This window comes from Branchiostoma floridae, chromosome 18 (genome assembly GCF_000003815.2).
Source record: "Branchiostoma floridae strain S238N-H82 chromosome 18, Bfl_VNyyK, whole genome shotgun sequence".
Classification (NCBI taxonomy): Eukaryota; Metazoa; Chordata; class Leptocardii; order Amphioxiformes; family Branchiostomatidae; genus Branchiostoma; species Branchiostoma floridae.
In genome coordinates, this window is record NC_049996.1 from 9084172 (window position 1) to 9105280 (window position 21109).

Consider the following 21109-nt stretch of genomic DNA (forward strand, 5'->3'; position numbering starts at 1 on the left):
AGGAGACCAAGGAAAATATAGATAGAAGTAGGGAAAAATTTTCTGAATGTATACTATTAGGATAGGTTTTATTAGGCAATTCTGAAAGGGCTTTGAGTGGTCAGTGGCACTGTTTGTAAAATTGGCTGTCTGAGTATTATTGCTGTGTAGGCAGTTATTGTGGCTAGGATGTCAAGATCTGATGGAGTAGTGTCTAATGACTGATAGTCCTATCTTTTGTTGTAGCATCTTTTTTTCAGGAATCTAAAAATCCAAAGAGCTTGAGTTTTGCCCATGATTGAGATTGAAACTGGGTAGTTCGTTGTCCTTTTCGGGTCAAGAGGTCACCAGAGTTGATGTATTTTCTTGATTGTATAGTCTGATTTGCTTTTTCTATTTTTGGACATTTGGCTGCTGTGTCAGTCATTTTTGACTAAAAATGTATATTTTTGGCTTCTAGGCCCTTGTATTTAAACCATTAAATGACCTGAAATTGGTACAAAGGTAAATTGGACATATGACAACAGGACCCCATCAACACTTTCTTCATAGAGCACTTATAAAATGAGTTATTTGGGGATTTTTAGCAATTTTTAACTAAAAAATGTATATTTTTGGCTCCTATGCCCTTATATTGAAACCAAATGACCTAAAATTCGGCATGAAGGTGTGTAGGACAAGTGCCCACAGTACTTCATTCTCCCTTTGAGCAAACATTACTTCAAATTGTTGAGTTTTGGGATTTTTTCAAGGATGAAGATGGATTGCAATATGCTGTATTTGCTCCTAAGCAAATGTCGGCCTTTCTAGTCTGATTTGCTTTCTCTATTTTTGGACATTTGGCTGCTGTGTCCTGTTAGTTAAGGTAAATAGGAGTGGCTTTGACTCCATGTGAGAGACCTTACACATGGCCTATTATGGCATTCCAGTCAGGGCAACACTTAAAGTGTTTTAAAAGTCTTTGGCAGAGTTTTTGTAGCTTCCAAGGAAGGTTAAGTCACTGCATGCCAAGAAAAACATTTTTTCTGATACTGTATTATTTTTGAAGAAACACAAATTTTCAAAGACGTTGGTAGAGGTTTTGTAGTTTGCAAGGAAGATTAAGTCACTGCATGCCAAAAACAACATTTTTTTCTAATACTGTATTATTTTTAAGAAACTCAAATAAATCTGACTGACTGATCAGTTGTAATTTATTTTTGCATAGTGTCTAGCCTGATTTTTCAGTCACGTACATATCATTTTTTGCTAGAGTAGTATAGTTTTTTCCACAAGGAAAGGCAACAATCAAGTGTTTTTATTGCCCCAATTCCGCATGTCATAGACGTAGTCTTTAATGAAGTCTGCCAGTGATTTCCAGAGAAAACGGATCACATGGCTCAGGCTAATATCATTTAGGAAATTAAGTTGCACTTAATGTGATTACCCTGCTTTTAAAGTATATCCCCCCAAAAAAGGGTGGGACAGAGACGGAAGTGAAGATCCACCAAAATGCTCTGTAAGGCCTTCAGATCTGTTTTATCAATTTACTATCGACTTGGCGCGCTTTAGATGATGTTATGACTGTATACCTTGCAAATTCTTTGTTGTATTTTTGCTGCGATAGACAAAATTCCATTTATCATTACATAAAAATGATAAATATGAACTATTGTAATAGTTGAAATCATACATTTAGTAGTATATGTTTTTTGAATGTCAACTGCAACTGTTCAAAGAATAATATCAGTTGATTGCCTTTTTTATGATACAAGGTAAGGTCTCATTGTGTATAGTTAAACGCACTGAGGGTGGGGAATGCTTGCCATTTGAAGTTTCTAACTGACAGTGTCCCTTACAGTGCGGTTATAGTAACTGTGCTACAAGATTTTGACTCAGAAGTATTGCATGGACCGACTTTAACTTTAAGATATATAATGTTTTGGTGACTTTTGCACCGCCTCGCTTTTCGTACAGCTGGTGGAAACGCGTGTAAGACGACCCTTTGTCGTACTTTGAATGGGAGTCCTTTGACAGGCGCGTGGAGGAATTGTCTTGCTGGCGGCATGTACTATTATTCAACATTTGGCTGCGAAATTGCCATTAGTTTTGGTTCCCTTTCTTCCCAATTGTTATGTAGATTACAGGTCCTGTGCCACTAGCAGAAAACATTCACTAAAATCATGGCCTGTAGAAATCTGCTTGATTCCTCAACTTCCAGATTCTTAAAGGTTTGCCTCCAATAACATTGCAATGTATCTTTCTCCATGCTCCCCCCATAATAGAGAGCTTTAGAACTGATTCTTTGTGGAATTGTTTTTGGAAGTGTCGAGATTTCGTTTGAAATGACACTGACCCAAAAGCATTCTTAACTGTAGCAAATGCTATCTTGAAAGGTACATGGAGATTTCTGCAGGCAGTTTCTTCCATTGGTAAGTGTACATGTATTTATGAAATGAGATCTTCTCTTATTTATGAAATAGCACTTTATACAACTTGATAACAATATTATAGACATTATTCAACTCCATATTGTTGTATATTCCAATGTTGATAACAGTTTATTTCATAAGTTCCAAGGGTAGAATTCCAGTATGTTGTCAATACCAGACCTCTTGGTATACCTACCGGTAGTACTACCTCTTGGCATGTATATCTCGTGAGTAGTACAGGAGTAAATCAATTGTGAAGTGCTTGTACATGTGATATACTACTATATAGTCAATTTGTGTTCAACAACCGTGTTTGTTTACATTATGATTTCGATGTGAACAACCTAATGATACATGTAGACTAGTTATAGCCACTTTACAGTAGCTTTGATAAAACGTACACGATCCTCTGTAATACAATACATGTAGTAGTCAAAGCAGTAGTAGTAGTTAGTAGTACATGTTGTACTAGTAGTATACAATATTTCATGTTAATACTATGGGAGTCCTGGCCACGACTGGGCAGCTAGTCTGCTTTTCTCTTTTAGTCTTTAAAAGCAAAGAAAATCAGCATGATACTGGTATGAGCATAAGGCCCCGTTACATCATTTCAGGTTCTACCACCCGTATTGGCGTTGCACTGTTTAAAAAAATGTCTTAAAAAGCATCTATATCTTGTGCCTAGATGTTGCCTCAGTTCACCATGTTATGATGTACAGGAATGCTGTAACTTAATTTCCGTTGTCGCCTCCCGAGTGTTGCTGGGGTTAGAACCCAAGAGTCCTGTATCAGCAATTCATTTCAGTAAAAAAAAATTTGATGGTAACAGGGGAGTCATTGGAGAAGTTGGTATCAAAAGTGAAGGTTATAGTTTCCATAGGGGACAATCCTGCATAATTTATGAATGATTTCTGCTGTTACTGTAATATATTATTCATCTGCTACCAGTAGGGCGAAGGTAACTCCTTGTACTCACAAGGATGTAATGGGGTTTTTAAGTGATACTCTAGCCATTGTTTCCATAAAATTCTTACAGCTGCCTGTAATACATTTAGATATACATCTTGTTAGGAAATCTTTTTGGATGGCTTGTGTATTTGAACTTGAGTTTTCAATGTCCATAATGATAAAATTATGAAATGGATTTTAAACAGTTACTGTTATTTCAACACAAAAGAAATTGGACTTTTCCTAAATGTTTTGACTATTATTAAAACTTACTGTTTCTCATGTTATTAAAGATGCTTGAGTCTCCTTGTTAAAGAGTCATTTTCTCAGAGAATTATCAATGAACATTTTAGACAACTAAGGACAAGCTTGTAAAGGCTTCCCAATACAGACCCTCATATTTGAACAAGTTCCAAGGCCCCGCTATTGTCCTCACCCGTTCAACCATGCACCTGCTTGGTTAAACCCCCATGCAGAGCCATTGTTCCTCAGCACGACAGATGCGACCGTTTTCCCCCTCAACTTGAGACTATTGCGTGGCTATTTCCCATCAAATGCAGGATTTTGCCCCAATTCCCTCCAGACTGCCCTGATGATTGGCGCCTCGTTACCATGGATACCATGAAGAAGGTTTGGCCTAGTTGGTTGTCACTTGTTGCTAGTCTGCCAGGCCAGGTGCCTCTAACATTACCTGACAGACTATGATGTATCGTCCGATCAAGATGCATTCATAATGATTGTCCATCTCAATTTCTCTTGACACGGGATATCACGTTACAGTTCAGTCCATAATATTTTCAAAAAAATAACTATCAATGTAGTACTATTTTCATAATCTAACATACTTTCCCATCAAATGTTGCTATTTGTCTGTCAAAATTCAAGGTCAAAGTAGCTGTCTCTCTTCATAGCTTTTCAAACTTGATATCATCGGATAGGTCGTGAAAGAAATAGAGTGGTTTTTATTTCAACAAAATTGGAAATGTTTTAAACCATCTCCTATCATGAATTTTACATTAATCACTTGTAAAATAGAGACTCGACCACTATGTTTGTTGCTTACCTGTATCTAAGAATCGTCAAAGGTAATAATAGTTTATTGATATGTAAATAGCCTGCTTTTTGTCACCTTTGTATAAGCAATTGTTGTACAGCATAATTGTTTGTTACGTTTTCAATGCCGTTCTGTATTACGCATATGTTTGACTGATGGAATTCAAATTGGGTGGATATTAGCAAGCCTGGGATTGTTACATGTGCTAGTTGATGTACATGTAGACTAAAAGGTACATGTTTGTCTTGATTTGGGAGGTATTTTTGTGGTACAAAAATGTAGCTTTCAAGGAAACAATACTCATCAACTTTACGAAGTGAAAAGAAAATCATAAAAATGATCATTGATGATATCATTGGCTCTATTTGTTTGTTTCCCAACTGGTAAACTATGTTTAGATCCAACACACAGTTTTCTACAGTTAAGTACAAGCTGCATAAGATCAGATCATTTATTGATAAACTCGTACCAGCATGAACCCCAGATCTTCTCTTTTATCTTTGCTCCATTTAAAAATCATTTACTACAATGTAGAAATTTTATCAAATTGGAAATTTTTATAGTCTATGAGGAAGTAATGATAAGGTCCTTTGCTGTAAAAGAAAGGTAAAGAAAAACTGTAGCGAGCACCCCTATCCAAAAGGTAATGGAACAGCCCATATCAGTTGATGAGTGGGAGACATGGTCTCATAACACAGTAATTATCCGCGACCCCCGTCCCCAAAAGTAGTTCGGGTTAAAATAGTGCATCGCGGTACTTGCAAAGGCCGTATTTATTCTTCCGTGCACGACAGCGAGGTGGAATCTGTGGTGAATAGTAGAGGAATACATCGGTGTTCATACTGTATAAGTTGGATTACGTCGCTTTTTCGGCCGGCGGGAATTTGCGCCTTGATATGTTACCGGCACTTCCTGTTCGCCGCCTGCAGTTCCATGACCTCCGCTGGGGGTCAAATCAAAGCGTCTGTTATGGAAAAACGAGCCGGCAAATCTATGCTCATCTTCAGATATTTTGTAGCTTGTACCCTCAACTTCAACATACTAAATTCTTGTGAATTGTATCTGCACCCTACTATAGGTTTTGAGTCGTCGAACCACCTCACTTTGGGGTCCTTAACCATGTAAATCCCCATACCCGAAAAACTGTGTTCTGAGACCTTCATCCACAGCGTGAATTCCCCAGGGATGGACAAGCACATCAAATTTGACCGATATGTTAGTAATTGACCTCGGCTGACTTGAACTGTAACATTTTCGTTACCGTCTGACCCGCCGTTACCATGGCAACGGCCGCCTAGACCGTTCCCTATGCTTAAGTATAGGACTTAGTGCGGTCTAAAGCCCGCTCGACTCCCCCCCCCCCTTTTCCGCCCTAAAAAAGACAAACCCCCAACCCCAATCACCCAGAACGGTAGAATGTGGTCTGGCAAGCTCCTTATAACAGAAAAAGTCAACCAGAATATTAAATTTGTTGAGATAATGAGACCAATTAGCGGCCCCTCAGATAGTCCTTGTACAGTGCCGACACCTGTGCTAGGCGCCAAAGTGCAAAGTTGGCCATATCTCAGGAACCATTTGGATTTCTGCTCTAAAATTTGGTACGGTTTTGTATCTTGACTAGTTTTATTGTATGAACGTAAAGAAATCCAAGGTCAAGTTGGCTTAAGGTCTCATAACACAGTAATTATCCGCGACCCCCGTCCCCAAAAGTAGTTCGGGTTAAAATAGTGCATCGCGGTACTTGCAAAGGCCGTATTTATTCTTCCGTGCACGACAGCGAGGTGGAATCTGTGGTGAATAGTAGAGGAATACATCGGTGTTCATACTGTATAAGTTGGATTACGTCGCTTTTTCGGCCGGCGGGAATTTGCGCCTTGATATGTTACCGGCACTTCCTGTTCGCCGCCTGCAGTTCCATGACCTCCGCTGGGGGTCAAATCAAAGCGTCTGTTATGGAAAAACGAGCCGGCAAATCTATGCTCATCTTCAGATATTTTGTAGCTTGTACCCTCAACTTCAACATACTAAATTCTTGTGAATTGTATCTGCACCCTACTATAGGTTTTGAGTCGTCGAACCACCTCACTTTGGGGTCCTTAACCATGTAAATCCCCATACCCGAAAAACTGTGTTCTGAGACCACATGTCAGAGCTACTGGTGCTCTCTAGAGGTCAGAGGTCACACTGACTTTCCTCATCTCAAGAGATAGCAAAAACATAGCCTACATTACTGACATTTCTGTAAGCCCAAGTGCTTATTATTTCTTGTCAATTGTTCGACCAGTCGAGATAGATCAAGGCTATTCTTGGCAGACTAGACTGGCAGGGGAGGAAGAAGGTTGGTGAAAAATCTGATATTTCCGTGTTTAATTAGAGATATTTGCTCGTTAGCGATAACGAAAGGATGGTTGTAAATGTCACAGGAACAGGATGAAAGGTCGGGTGGGTTTGGGCAGGAAGTGGGCAAGATTTGAGCCAGAGGCAGTTTCTGGAACTGGCTGTAAATTGGCTTCAAGTACTTGTACTTGTGTTCACCCCTTTATACATTGACATGTACATGTATCTCTAGACTGTACACTAAAGTGATTGGTAGTATATTCAGATGTATTGAATTGTTAGCTGATTTTATGTCTAGTCATGTTTTCTAGTAATGGAAACAGTTAAAAATGGAGTTCTGTCTTTTGTTTATCTTAGTTAACTTCTGAGTGATGTGCTGTCAAACTGTACCTGAATGTTAGCTTGCTTCAAGTTTGTGGTCTAAAAACACAAAAACCAATGTGGTTGTAGGTACAAGCTATCAAACTCTACTTCTCGGGGACCATACAAATGTCCTTTGTTACTCCAAGAGTGAGTCTGTTTCATAATTATCATATCTTACAATCGGCTAGAGTTGACAAAGAACTTTTTGCACAGAAAACACTCCTGGTTGAAGCATATTTTCTCAGTAAACAGTGGTATTTCTCTAGCTGTATATGATTTGATTTTGTCTTGAAATGAAATCAGTATTAATTGAATGACCCAGAGGAGGAGAAGTGTGCTGTACTGTAAATGCAGAAACGTTCGCGGCGGTTTTATGTTAGTCTGTGTAACACAAACTCCGCTGTCCATGGCTGTAACTGGCCCCTCCCCTCGGAGCCGGCGGATGTTTGGCGGGCTGCTATAAGCGAGATTTAATCAGGCTAGTTTTATGTTTGCAGTTTTCCTCGAGGCAGTCTGCCACAAACTTAAAACCACAGCGAACATTTTTCCCTTACAGTATGTGACTTCAGTGTATGACACTACTGTGAACTTAAAACCACACTCCACTTTCCCACTAACGCGAAATCAAATCCCCGCAAACTTAAATGCATTTACAGTACATTGGAGGTAGGCCAGGGTTAGTCAGTGTTGATATCCCCCATCCTGTGCAGGCAGTAGGGCTGAGGAATAGGAGAGTGACTCTGAGTCATTACTGGGGTATGGTGCTGTGTACTGAAGAATTAGGGTCAGCTGTCCTGAGAAGTTACCGCTGCTGGAAGTGTTGGACGTTGAAGTTCCTTTTCAAAATGATGTAACGTTATAACGTCGGAACAGAATTAGCTAAGTCTTACATTGTAGGTACATTTTGGACTTACCATACATGTAAGATATATTCTCATATTTGCTTGAAGGAACTTTTCTTGAAACCCTATTGACTGTCTCACAGTATCGTGATAAGCAGGAAGTGTGTACTGTAGTTTGGGGTCAATACAACAACATTTCTTTTATTTGAAATTGTAGTGTATACTCTCCCATTTGTTAAGTTGAGTATAACAGAATGTGTATGTAGCTCTTCTTGCTTCATTCCTATACCCCTCTGGCTGTTTCGCTTTCTAATCTACTTACTTTACTTACTTTTCTAATCTAGTACTATTCATTATACCAAGAGATTTCGTTTCAAAATCTATCAAAGCGGTATTTGGACATCATTACATCTCTCTGTCTTTCCTATGCACCAAGTTCAAGTTTGAATCACGGTGACCTTCTCTCTGTATCTCCAAGTCTAATGTTTCCTTGTTTGACATTCCTGAACCTCCTGCTGACCTTTTTAGGTTTAAGGTCACGGCATTGAAGGGGACTGTGATGATATCTCTCCTGTAATGTTGCTCCCTGGTCTCACTTCAAATGTCCATGTCAATTAATTACAGGGTGGCTTAACAGACAAACAGCTGGCCTTAGTGATTCTCTAATCTCCAAGCAGATCCTACTGTAGCATAAGATAGTATCAAAAACTGGCAGAGGAGTGAAGCCGGCTTAGGGGTTTGTACACCTTTTGGCTACCTACACTCCTTGGCCAGTTTTGTACTATCTTAAGTCTTATGCCATTGTAGGATCTACTTGGAGATTATTGATTTTGTCCTCTTTCTGTCTTGGTGAAGGAAGTCAATGAAAAATTGAGATGTTGTTTTGGGTCTGCCTGTCTGTGTTTCTGTTTTGTATGTAGTCAGCAATAACTCAAGAACCTCTGGATGGATTGTGATGATATTTGGAATGTGTGTAGGTGTTGGAAAGGTGAAGATGAAGGTCAATTTTGGGCCCCCTGCTGGCTGTTCTTGGCACTTCAGTAGAGCGTCTGAACTTCTATCTTTCGTCCTGGACATGGTATTGTCTTGAGTTTGGTGGCAGATAGCTTGTGATGTCAGGAAGAAGTGATGAACAGGTACATTGTAGCTATAGGTTGGAGTCCCCAAATTTTCGTTGTGCCTGTCTACTTCTGGCCAACATTCACTCAAGCTGGAGTAATTTATTTAGAGAGACAAAGTCAAGATATTGGGCCCTTTTTGTGTCACTCTTTGAAACTGCAGTAGAACTCCCTTTTTTGGCTCATGAATTGTGAGGGCAGACTCTATTAACCATACTTACACACTGCTTTCTCTGGCATCCAATATAGAAGTCAAAATCTCTTCATACATTTCCGTAATAGAATGTATTTTGGAAGTGTGGGAGAGATGGATGGATATTGCTTTGCACAGGATTTATGAAATGTTCATAGTGACCTTAATTGCAATTTCTGGGCTTACATGTAGAGTCCTGTGCAATTTCAAAGTATCTGTACTTGTACGTGTCACTTAAGCCACGCTTCGCTTTGGGGAAAGGTTACAAGGACATTTTTGAATCACACATAACACTGAGTGTTTGTTTTTTTGCTCTAGCCAGTTTAACTTAAGAAACAAAGAGGACGGACTCTATAGCAGGAAAAGATAATTACTGAGTCACACATTTAATGTAAATGAAGCACAATATAATTTTTTGTATGGTTGCGAAAATAAGGTAGGCAACATAAAAGATTTTATGATATACAGTATATTATTCAGTTTGAACAGTGTATGTGCCTAGATGGTTAGGAAGTGATTTTGGTCCGTAATTGTAGATAGATTGTAGGGACATCTGTACAAAGTACGGCACCATTAAACTAAATGGCTGCTTCTAATGGACCTGACCATTCAACAGATGGGGAGACAATGACACATATTTAAACAGATGGGTGCGAAATGGTCGCAGGCCGTCAGGCGTTCCCTGTTCCCATGATTGTTACATTTGTCTCTATTTTCTCCCAGTCACTGCATGCTCTTTGGCAGAGTGTTGCAAGTCAATTTATAACAGTTTCGTATGTAAAACATGTTCGTGAACTTTGAAGGTGTCATAAAAGCTTCAAATAGTGACCAAGTTATGGAAGATTCATCAGTTTTTACGAGGAGTGACCACAAGGATTTAAAGTGTATTAGAATTTAGATACTTGAAACAATACCGTAGCACAAATACACTTCTGTGGTTCATGAGTTTGCTGTGTGTGGGGGGAGGGGGAAGGACAAATCCTCATTTTAGAGATTTACTCTGTATTTTGTACAGTAACTTGTATTGCTACTCTACAAAGAGTCACATTGTATCCAGACAGTTCATGCTTTTAGTATACAATGTATATATATATATATTACTAGTATAACTGAGACAGATAGCTCGATTTGATGCCTTCTGAAGATGGAGTAAGCTGTGTGAAATGGAAAATTTGTAGCTTCAACCATCTGTATGTAAGAACTCCTTTGATGTAATATGAAGGGGCCTACATGTCTTTCTCTGATAAGGCATAGTCAGCCGTTTGGCATTACGTAATTTGCAATCAGAATGTTCTAATTCAACGCGAACTGTAATTGGTGGTAGTTAAGTTAAAGGCAGCGCATTAGATAATGCACCAGGCATTACCGTAATGCATGTCTGAATTTGCTGTTGTTAGTAGTGCAGAGAATGTTGTGTAATTCACAACCCACCTTGCAAACCCCATAAAGGATGGTTACTTCAGATGACTGGTACACAGGTACACCCATCTGTATCTGTATGTGTATATGGCATCAATGGCCGAATTATTTCACTAGCAGACACACACTGAAAAGGTGTTGGGTTGTTTCCAATGTGTCTTAGCTTGATTTTGTATTCTATTGGGAAAAGCTTTTGACATTTCTTTCTTTAATACTCTAAGTTGTCAGTGGGTACCTACCTTTCGTTCTGATGTAAAAGGCAGTGAAAGGAGAGGGATGGGCCCTACCTTCCAGTACTGTGTCCTGGACACAGTAGATAACAACCTACTGTCCCTACAATGTCAAAAAGGCTACTAAACCTTTAGCTTCATTTAGTGAAAGCCCATTCTGACCACTGTTAAATTTTCTTGACATGGCTTTCTCACTGTCAGTCAACAGTGGGTACCCTGACTTTGGTCGGGGAGGTAAAAGGAGGTGAAAGGAGAAGGATGACAACCCACTGCCCCTACGACGTCAAAAAGGCTACGAGACCTTTACCTTCGTTTAGTGAGAACCCATTCTGACCATCATCATCATTCAAAGAGAAACTAAGAGAGTGGACCTTACAGCTGCATAAGATATGTTTTGTGTCACACATTTAATATAAATGAAGCACATTATCCATTCTGACCAGTGTTTAATTTTTCTTTCTTTGTTTCTGCAGAATGTTTACGTGAACATCAACCGAATCATGTCAGTAGCGCAGCGACTCGCCGACGCCGGACACTACGCCGCCCAGCAGATACGACAGCAGGCCACCAAGCTTGACCGGGAGTGGAAGACGTTTGCGGGGGGACTGGACGAACGCAGCACGCTACTCGCCATGTCAGTCATGTTTCACAGCAAGGCAGAAGAGGTAAGATAGTTTCTACATAATTGTACAATGCTCTTCTAACACAAAGATATACACAAACCAAATTTTCAAAAGTTTAAGCCGTCTTCAGGATCAATACTGATGACCAATCCCTTCATCTTCAGTATTGATCCTAAAGAACAAGAAGGCGACACTGGTTGTGTAAAATTTGTGTCTTGGACATGTTCTTGAAGTTTTCTTAGGCCTTTTCTATACTTCTCCAATATGACGGCTTTGTTTAGTCTTCTTATGATCTGGATTTTGTATTTTGTAACTTAAAAAAGCCTTTGATTTAGGGCTTTCTGTTCAAGACTTTAGTGAAGGAAATTTTGCCGAGAAAGATTGAGAGCGAGATAGTTTCGGAAAAAAACTAGAGCCTTTAAGAAATTGAAGAAACTGAGAAATCCTTCCACAGAAGTAATACTTTTATACTGTGCAGACATATGTCACAGTAGAGATCACGATCCAGTACAATCGCCGATCCTCCTAGGAGAGATCGCGATCGGAGTTTCTCCTAGGAGAGACGGCGATTGTACTGGATCGTGATCTCTACTGTGACATATGTCTGCACAGTATAAAAGTATTACTTCTGTGGAGAATCTCCGATCCAAACTCAAATGATGCTAAGATATAGGAAACAGACTGCGATCAGGATCTGTCCTAGGACAATCGGTGATTCTACTAGTACAGATTGCAATCAGGATCTCTCCTAGGAGAAAGTCCGATCAAAACTCAAATGATGCTAAGATGTAGAATGTGACATATACATGATTGTGAACTGTGTAAACATTGCCTTTTTCTCATTTACAACATTATTTTGTGCATATTATCATATCTAAAAGGCTTTGTTATCTCCCCAGTACTTAACTCAGGTGCCAGTGTGGACGGAGTCTTGCCAGGTGGAGAACTTACCTGCAGATGTAGAGAACCTGGAAGAGTCCATCCACAAACACCAGGGGCTGTATGAGACCATCAACCAGAAGTATAGTGAGGTGGGAAGAACAGTTATACACATGTACCTCAATTAGAAAACATGAAAAACCTACTAGTACAGTGTGTACAGTATAAATTGCATTTTTTACTTCAGTCACTAGGGGGCATTGTGAAGTGTCATCTCTGTAGGGATTTCTTGTAGAAGGGCTGGGATTTCAAGTCAGGGAGATGTAAAAGAATTTGCTACTGCTTTCATACAGACTTGTACGAATTCTATAAATTTTTCTGCCAGATTTGCATAGATTGGAAACAGGACTGACTGAATATTTGTAATGTGTTGTTTTAAAAAGGATGTTACATTTTTGTCTTTGCAGGCTTGCATAGATGGGAAGTATTTATCAAAATTTGTGAAATGACTGATTTGATTAACAGCTTGTGTCATGTTAAAATGGATGTCCAATTTTCTTTTTTGCATGTTTGTATAATTGAAATAAAAAAATAAATAGGAAGTACTAGTAGTCACTGTCATTCAACAGAACAGGACAGGACAGACTGAAAGGTTTTTTCCATTCTCTTCTCCTTAGGTTTGTATAGATGGGAAAACCCTGTTAGATTCCCTGCAGCAGCCGGTCAGCCCGAGCACGTCCAACTCGATGAGGCAAATGCACCAATACAGACAAACGTTCATGGCAATGACTTAAAGTTTGTTAGAGCTTATATTCAAGTGGATGTTCCATTCTTCACTCATCAGGTTTGTATAGACGGGAAGACCCTGTTGGATTCCCTGCAGCAGCCGGTCAGCCCGAGCACGTCTAAATCGATGACAAATGCACTAATACAGATGAACTATCATACAAATGACAATACATGATGTGTAGCTTATATTCAAGTGGATGTTCCATTCTCCTCTCCTCAGGTTTGTATAGATGGGAAAACCCTGTTAGATTCCCTGCAGCAGCCGGTCAGCCCGAGCACGTCTAACTCGATGAGGGCAAATACACTAACACAGACGAATGTTCATGGTAATGACTTAAAGTTTGTTAGAGCTTATATTCAAGTGGATGTTCCATTTTGTTTTCTGTAGGTTTGTATAGACGGGAAGACCCTATTAGACTCCCTGCAGCAGCCGGTCAGCCCGAGCACGTCCAACTCGATGACGGCGCAGGCGGACTACTCCCAGGCAGCGCAGCACGTGCTGGACCTGGTACACGAGATTCTGGAGAAACACCGCCAGCTGGAGGAGGTGTGGCAGCACAAGAAACTACGTCTCAGTCAGAGGCTGCAGCTCTGTGTGTTCCAGACGGATGTACAACAGGTAGGTCCTGTGATAATGTAAACCATATAGTACTCTACTGGAGAAACACTGCCAGCTGGAGGAGGTGTGGCAGCACAAGAAACTACGCCTCAGTCAGAGGCTGCAGCTCTGTGTGTTCCAGACGGATGTACAACAGGTAGGTCCTGTGATAATGTAAACCATATAGTACTCTACTGGAGAAACACTGCCAGCTGGAGGAGGTGTGGCAGCACAAGAAACTACGGCTCAGTCAGAGGCTGCAGCTCTGTGTCTTCCAGACGGATATACAATAGGTGGGTTAAAAAACATATCTTGTGATAGGCTGTCATTTGCCATATGAGCAGGAAAATGTTCCACTGAACCGAAATGCCTAAAAAATGGCAGTACAAGAAACTACGCCACAGTCAGAGGCTGCAGCAGATGTGCAACAGGTAGGTAAAGAAACAAGATGTTTATGGTAATGTCCATAATATATATAATACTGCACAGATGATTCAATCAAAGCAATGGAAGCTTGACAGTACAGAAAGTATGCCTCAGTCAGTGGCTACAGCTCTGTGTCTTCCAGACGGATGTTCAACATGTACAGGTACAGTTCTTGAAATACATTTTGATAAGAAACAAGTTACGTGTATATGATAGGCTGTCAGTGGTCCACAGAACCAATCAAAACTGGTAATTGAAAAATGACAGTTAAAGAAAACACAGTCATTGGCTGCCTCTCAATCTTTGAATATCTTTAACCAGAAATTATTGATGGTGATATTTAAGGAAACATCTCAAACCAGGGATTACAAATAGAGTTATGATTAGTAAAGGAATCCGAAAGTTGAGATTTGACGATGCCTTATTGTGCTGTTACAGGTTATAGAGTGGATAGACGACCACGGTGAAGGATTCCTCAGTAAGCACACGGGGGTCGGCAAGTCCCTCCATCGAGCGCGTGCCCTGCAGAAGAGACATGAGGACTTTGAAGAAGTTGCAAAGGTAAGAAAGTTTACGATATCTTAGGATCTCCTATTTCACTTGCATTCTACTTTGGAAAGGTTACATTTCCTGATTTTAAGTTGCTTCAAGTGGCCTATAATTTTTTCACATTGTGAATTGTAGGTTCCATTTGGCTGCTTCTATTTGTGATGAGGTTTGAGGTGATTTGCTAGGAAATCTTGGCTTTCTTGTTGGAACTTTGTTATTTGTTGGTGATGTGTTTTGAAAGGTTTATAAAGTTGTTTCATTGAAGGCTAAGGGTACCCCGGGATCAGTTAAAATGTTTTGTAAGAGAACAACTTTTTTCTGTGTAGTTGATTTGTGTGGTCTGCACAAAGTGTTCATGTCAAGAAAAAAGTATTGTGCTGTAACGTCACTTTGTTTAATCACCTTAAATGGTACACTCTTGAGAAGTAGGTTAAGTGGACAGGTGATCCCAAACACAGGGTAACTCGGTGTTTTTGTGTACTTAAAGAAAATGCTGTATTCCAGCAATGTTATTGCCAGTAAAAAAAACTTTCTTTTACAGCCATTTTGCATCACATACATTGTACATATACAGTGGGTCATAGACACATTGTAATGCAAGGGAATCCCTATATTTTTAGCTTGTTCCATTGCTAATCTTGTTTGGTTTGCCTTTTGTTGGTCATGTCTTAAGTTAAGTCCAAGTGTAAGAGAAGTAGATAATTCCTGTTTAGATTGTAATGGTACTAGTCATCTCTGCTTCAGAATCTATGCCTTCAAATTTGATGCCAGCTTACTCTTGCTATGTGACCCCACAGTTTGTATTCCCTTCACAAAGGGATTCAGCCAGGCATGCCTAATTTGTTAGTTTTACGCCAAATCCCACCAATATTCAATTTACTCAGAGATACTTCCCCCAGTAATGCTTGTTTCCTTAGCGAATGTTTGGGAAGGTTGGCCGAGAGTTGTTTCTTTATTTTGAAGAGTGTAGAAGTAGTGCGGAAGCCCAGTGTGTATTCATAGCTGCCTGTGTGGTCTTTAAAACAGACATTCTTCTCAACGTGTTTTGAAATGTACTTCAGAAGTCATGTTTGCAAAGTCTTTGTAAAGGATATGTAGAAATATCCCAGTCCACTCAGAGTGAAAGAAAAGTGCTTGCATTAAAGTAAGGGGTTCAGGTTAGGGTCAATTGTGATGAAACTAAATAAATTTTTGTGTTTTGCTTTATCGTATTGATCCTTTGAATGTGAAGAATTTGATATCAAGTTCCTTACTTAACAGTTACTTTTGATTTAATACATTAAATCTTGGCTTAAAATTGCAATGCAAATTGATGACTTTGGGTCTGTACCGTCTGGAATATTCCATTTGCTGTTGATAAGATACTTAATCATTTGTGTATCTTGAAGTTGAATGGTTGTTTTTTTGAGTGTTGGAATAAGACATTTATAGTTAGAAAGTTTTTCTAGCATTAGCAGTATTGGCAACAGATTGAGATTTTCCTCAGTATCAGTTCTGTGGAATTCTGATGGACCTACATGTTTGCGCAAGCTTTGTGTGGGAATCTCCTTTGGTGCTGTGTGAACCGTGAGCAGTGTATTGTGGCCGGTGACGTAGAATGACACAGGAGGCGTGCGGCATGCCTTTTCCTGGGTACTCCTGATTGTGTCTTTCTGTTGACAGCAATGTAAGTACATGTATTACAGTTTGATCAAGTCTGTGTGTTTCCATATGCCAACATGTATGTGGAATTGGTTAGGATTGGTATATAGTAGAGAAGGATGTTCATTGGACTTGGTAGAATGTTGTATGCATGTGTAGTTGCCTGATAGTGTCTTTCTGTTGACAGCAATGTAAGTACATGTATTACTGACTGTATTACTGTTGAACCAAGTTTGTGTGCATTTCTTGTTTCCATATGCCGACATGAATGGGGAATCAGTTAGGATTTTGCACACAGTGGAGAAAGAATGTGGATTGGTCTTTGTAGAGGGCTGTATGAATGTGCTGTTGCCTGTAGGAGTAGGCAAACCAGGAGGCCTGGGTTTGATTCCCGTGTTGACTGATGAGGTTTCGGTTTGTCTATGTCTTACCAATGTATGAATACATGTACCTGAGTCACTTTTCAAAGTGAGTAGATATAGTGACAGCTTTATGATATAATATGATTGTGTACAAACTCTAACCAGGTACCTTACTCTTTCATTGTGGCCTAGTTGGTACAGTGCCATACAGGTCTATACAGTGTCATAATTCTGAGTAATTATACAGGTGGCATGTGTTTTGAAGGGGATGGGGGTTACAGTTAATGACATTTGATAGGAACATTTTTTGAACACAGAACATAACCTGGACGTTCAGAATCTCCTATGAGTTTGTTTACCATTTGCACAGTCAGTCTCAGTCAGTGAAGTCAGCATGACAACTTTCCATTCCCTTTCCCTGAATAGCATTTGATGAATACCTTTTTATCAGAGGCGACAGTCCTCCATGTCGTCAATGGTATCTTATGAATGAAGTTTTCACTCTGGTTAACATATTGTGTTGAGTACAGTTGCTGCTAGCAGTCTTTCATGCTCTGTACAATACCAGAGCCTCTGCCTTTTATCCAATGTTTTGGGAATTTCAATGGATTTGATCTTTTCCACATTTTATACTTACTATGTCTTGAATGTATATATTGTATTTTTGGAAACTAGATGTCCTTTTAAGTAACGTCACATATTTTTTTGACAGCGTATACAATGGTGATAGATTAAAATATCTGAAATTTTTCAGCGTCTCTCATCATTAGAATCTGCGACAGTCTTTCGCCATAAAACAAGCCTTGATTCTTCATTTACAAAACAGGATTCGTGTAAGTCTAGACCAATCAATTACTTTAGATGGAAGATGTCGGCAATCTGATCGAAAGCTTCTTGATTTTGAAAGTGTGTTTACGTTTTGGTTAACGAATGTTTGCAATGTCAAGGTCAACCTGGTGGCCATCTTGGAATTTGCAGGTGACCCTTGTTTGCTTTGGGTCAAAGCACTTAATACTCCAAATAGTGTAGCAGTACAGGTGTCTTTTTTCTGACATTCTTGTACAGAGTTGTCGGCTCAAATAAACACTTTGTTGCAAGGGCTTACATGCATGTACAGTACAGTCAAACCTGCCCAAGACGACCACCTGGGGGACCGGAGAAAAGCGGTCGATTTGGACAGGTGGTCGCTGAGAAGAGTATCGACTCAAAACATGCCCAATGCAAAGTATAAATGGTTTCCGTTGTGTTTAATGGCAAATAGCAAGCACACTGCACGCACGCAAAGAAGCAAGGTCTTTAATGTCAAATACAACACGCACACTGTAGATTGTAAATTTAACCCCAAGCTTGTATCGAGCTTTTATATGATATAGTGTTTTAAAGCTCAATATTTGTACCCTAACGTTTTAGACAGTAAGGGAACTTTGATGCTGTCAGTTACCATACAAGCCATGCGTCGCTGTGTTCTTGATCGCCGTATCTGAAATAACTACGGTGCACCTTTCGAATTCGATGCCCGGTACGTCCCGATAGCGTACTAACTTAACCACGGGTGAATGTACAGTACAGTTGGACAAAAGCACTCACACAGATCTTTCTTAAAAAGGTATGAGCTACACAGATCTTTCTTAAAAAAGTATGAGGCTATATACGTTTCAGCATTCGTTCACTTTATAATGATAGTCTATAGATTTAAAAGAAAACTTCTGCAACAACTAAATTCGGATTTTCTTACAACGAAATTTCCTCCCATATTACAGTAGACTGCCCCATTGACCCACCTATTGACCGCCGTCATCTTTATTCTAAACATAACATCGTAATGACAGTCAAAATCCGACGCAAACTGGCCGATTTCAGCACAACATCGCGCTAGTTATCATAAAAAATCGGTGAAAACCTCAATTTTGAAAATGATGCGGTCGTTATGGGTCCCAATATGAGCCGGTCGCGGTCGCGTTGGCCAGGTGGTCGTTGAGTAAAGGTCGCTTAATGCTTACGTCAATGGGGAAAAAAATCGGGACCGAGAAAAAGTGGTCGAAATGGCCAGGTGGTCGCTGAGAAGAGGTGGTCGCTCGGGCAGGTTTGACTGTACTAGTATGTATAAAGCCAGCCATCAAGTCCAATGATAGATCACACTGAAAAGTTGCTTTGTTTGAAAGCATTGGGGTTGTCAATATGATGTAGATGATTATCAAGAATATAATCAAACAAATAGATTACCTTTTTAGTCCATAATGATAACTGTCTATGGGCATCAATCATTTGTAAATATTTCATATTGATTAGAAAAACTTTGCATTTCTTGCTTGGTATTTTTGTTTAGTACTTGAGTGAAGTGAGGAAAGTCGTGTAAAGTGCCTTTCCCAAGGGCACAAGATCGGTAACACAGCAGACTGATTCGAACCCGCAACCTCTCGGTCACAGGCCGAAGAAACTGCCACTGCGCTACACGGTCCCACAAAAATGGTATATTACCCCTCCTCCTACTGTGAGCAGTGTTTTCTCCCAGTTTGCAGTTCTAGGATACAATGTAAGTTATCATCATGCTATAGTTAACCTCAGTTGACAATGGTTGATTAGGAGGACTGCTTATACCTTTGCCTTACTTACGCTAGTTACAGACTGGAGTGTACCATTATTACACATCAGGAGAAGTGTACATGTACATATATTAAAAAAATCGCAGTTTGTGCACAGGGAGATTAAGTTACGAGTTCATTAGCTGGTACTCATAAAGCAGAATTGTTTTTCAAGCACAAATGCTGCACTTGCATTTATGTCACGTGGTGACAAGATAACAAGCGATAAATGTTCCTCCCTATAGCAAATATACTTGGTAGATCCCTACCTAGTTGCCATGGTGACCAAAGTGAAATTTTAGCCATCTTGTTCCTCCCAGTGGTACTGAGCCTGTCAGCACCAGGTGCTGATGGGAACCCATTACCACAAGTACGTACCAGCTCAGTCTTACCACATGGGCCACATGGTGGAGAAGTTAATGTTGATGCCAGCTGCAATTGTACATTGTATTGCCTTAGCAAGTAGTTCTTGTAATACAGCAACAGTTTTTTTAACTCTTTGCCGCAAGTATCAGCCCATCTTACCACATGGGCCACATGGTGGAGATTAATGTTCATGCCAGCTGCAATTGTACAAACTGAAATGTATAGCCTTAGCAAGTAGTTCTTGTAATACAGCAACAGTTGATTTAACTCTTCGCCCTAAGTATCAGCTTAGTCTTACCACATGGGCACGTATCCATAGTTGTAAAGTTATGTTGATGCCAGCCGCAATTGTACAAACTATGTATAGCCTTAGCAAGTAGTTCTTCTAATACAGCAAGTCAATTTTTTCACATTTTGATGCTTTTAGCAGCCTTCATCAGGGTGTAATGAACTCTTTGCTGCAAGGTAGCGCTGCAGCAAGAGTGCAGTCCCAAATATGACTGAATCTATATCCCCCTCCCTGCTCATGTGAACTTAAATGAGTGCAGCCCCATATGTTTATATTGAAGTGCAATAAACCATAATGATTCATTCGTTCATAAGATACAATCATGAAAAGGTGTTGGTTTCAATGGCATTTCTGTTTTCGCAATTGAAATGTTGATCCACAAAGCTGTGTTACATATTTTTCAATGGAAACCTCACTTTTCTCCATTATTCTAATGTCTGAATGTGGGAGGGGGTGCCAGTTGTATCTTTTACAGGGAAGCAATGGGGAAAATAAGATTCACAGGCTTATGACGTCAGACCATTGTCACGGATCACCAGCTGCTGTGTATGACTGTTTGTGGGACATGACCTAGTATGTGCAGCCTTACTTATCCCACACAAACATGGGGTAAGGTGTCTGAAATGTCACACTGGGGTCCTGGTCTGGCATGCCACAACTTGGACATGGTGCTGATTTATTTGAGCAGCAACATAAACATTGAAATTTATTGCCCTCACATGGAAGGTTATGATTTTGGTGCCAGTTTTGTGTTTGTGTTTGTGAATATCTGGAGAAGATGTGGATGGATACAAATTTGGTATGTGGGTAAGGGTCATGTAAACGAATGTTATGTTCGATCATGGGCCTTCTAGCGGCGTTCTACGGTACTGCAATGCAACTTTGCGTCTTGATAACTCGTGTTCTGGACATGTTGTGTTCATGTAGTCATAACATTTCAAAAACATTATATACATATTTAACCACAGAGGAGTTGCTGTCAATGGAAGGTACAAAATATACATTGCTGTAGCCTCAGCAATAACAGGAAATGCAGGAATGAGGTAAGTGGGGAAACGACTGTGGCTTGTTGTTTGTGGCTGTGGTGTCGTATGGCGCTATACATGAGTAT

At 39.9% G+C, this 21109-nt stretch overlaps 1 protein-coding gene across 1 annotated transcript in view; it reads left to right on the plus strand.

The window, feature by feature from the left end:
- LOC118406216 (kalirin-like) overlaps positions 1-21109 on the plus strand; it is a gene marked incomplete in the record, with an annotated part of 160338 nt that overhangs the window by 36988 nt on the left and 102241 nt on the right. Inside the window, 5 exon segments of the mRNA XM_035806117.1 lie at positions 11368-11559; positions 12417-12548; positions 13574-13732; positions 13869-13940; positions 14648-14724. Coding sequence (XP_035662010.1) covers positions 11368-11559; positions 12417-12548; positions 13574-13732; positions 13869-13940; positions 14648-14724 — 632 coding nt within the window.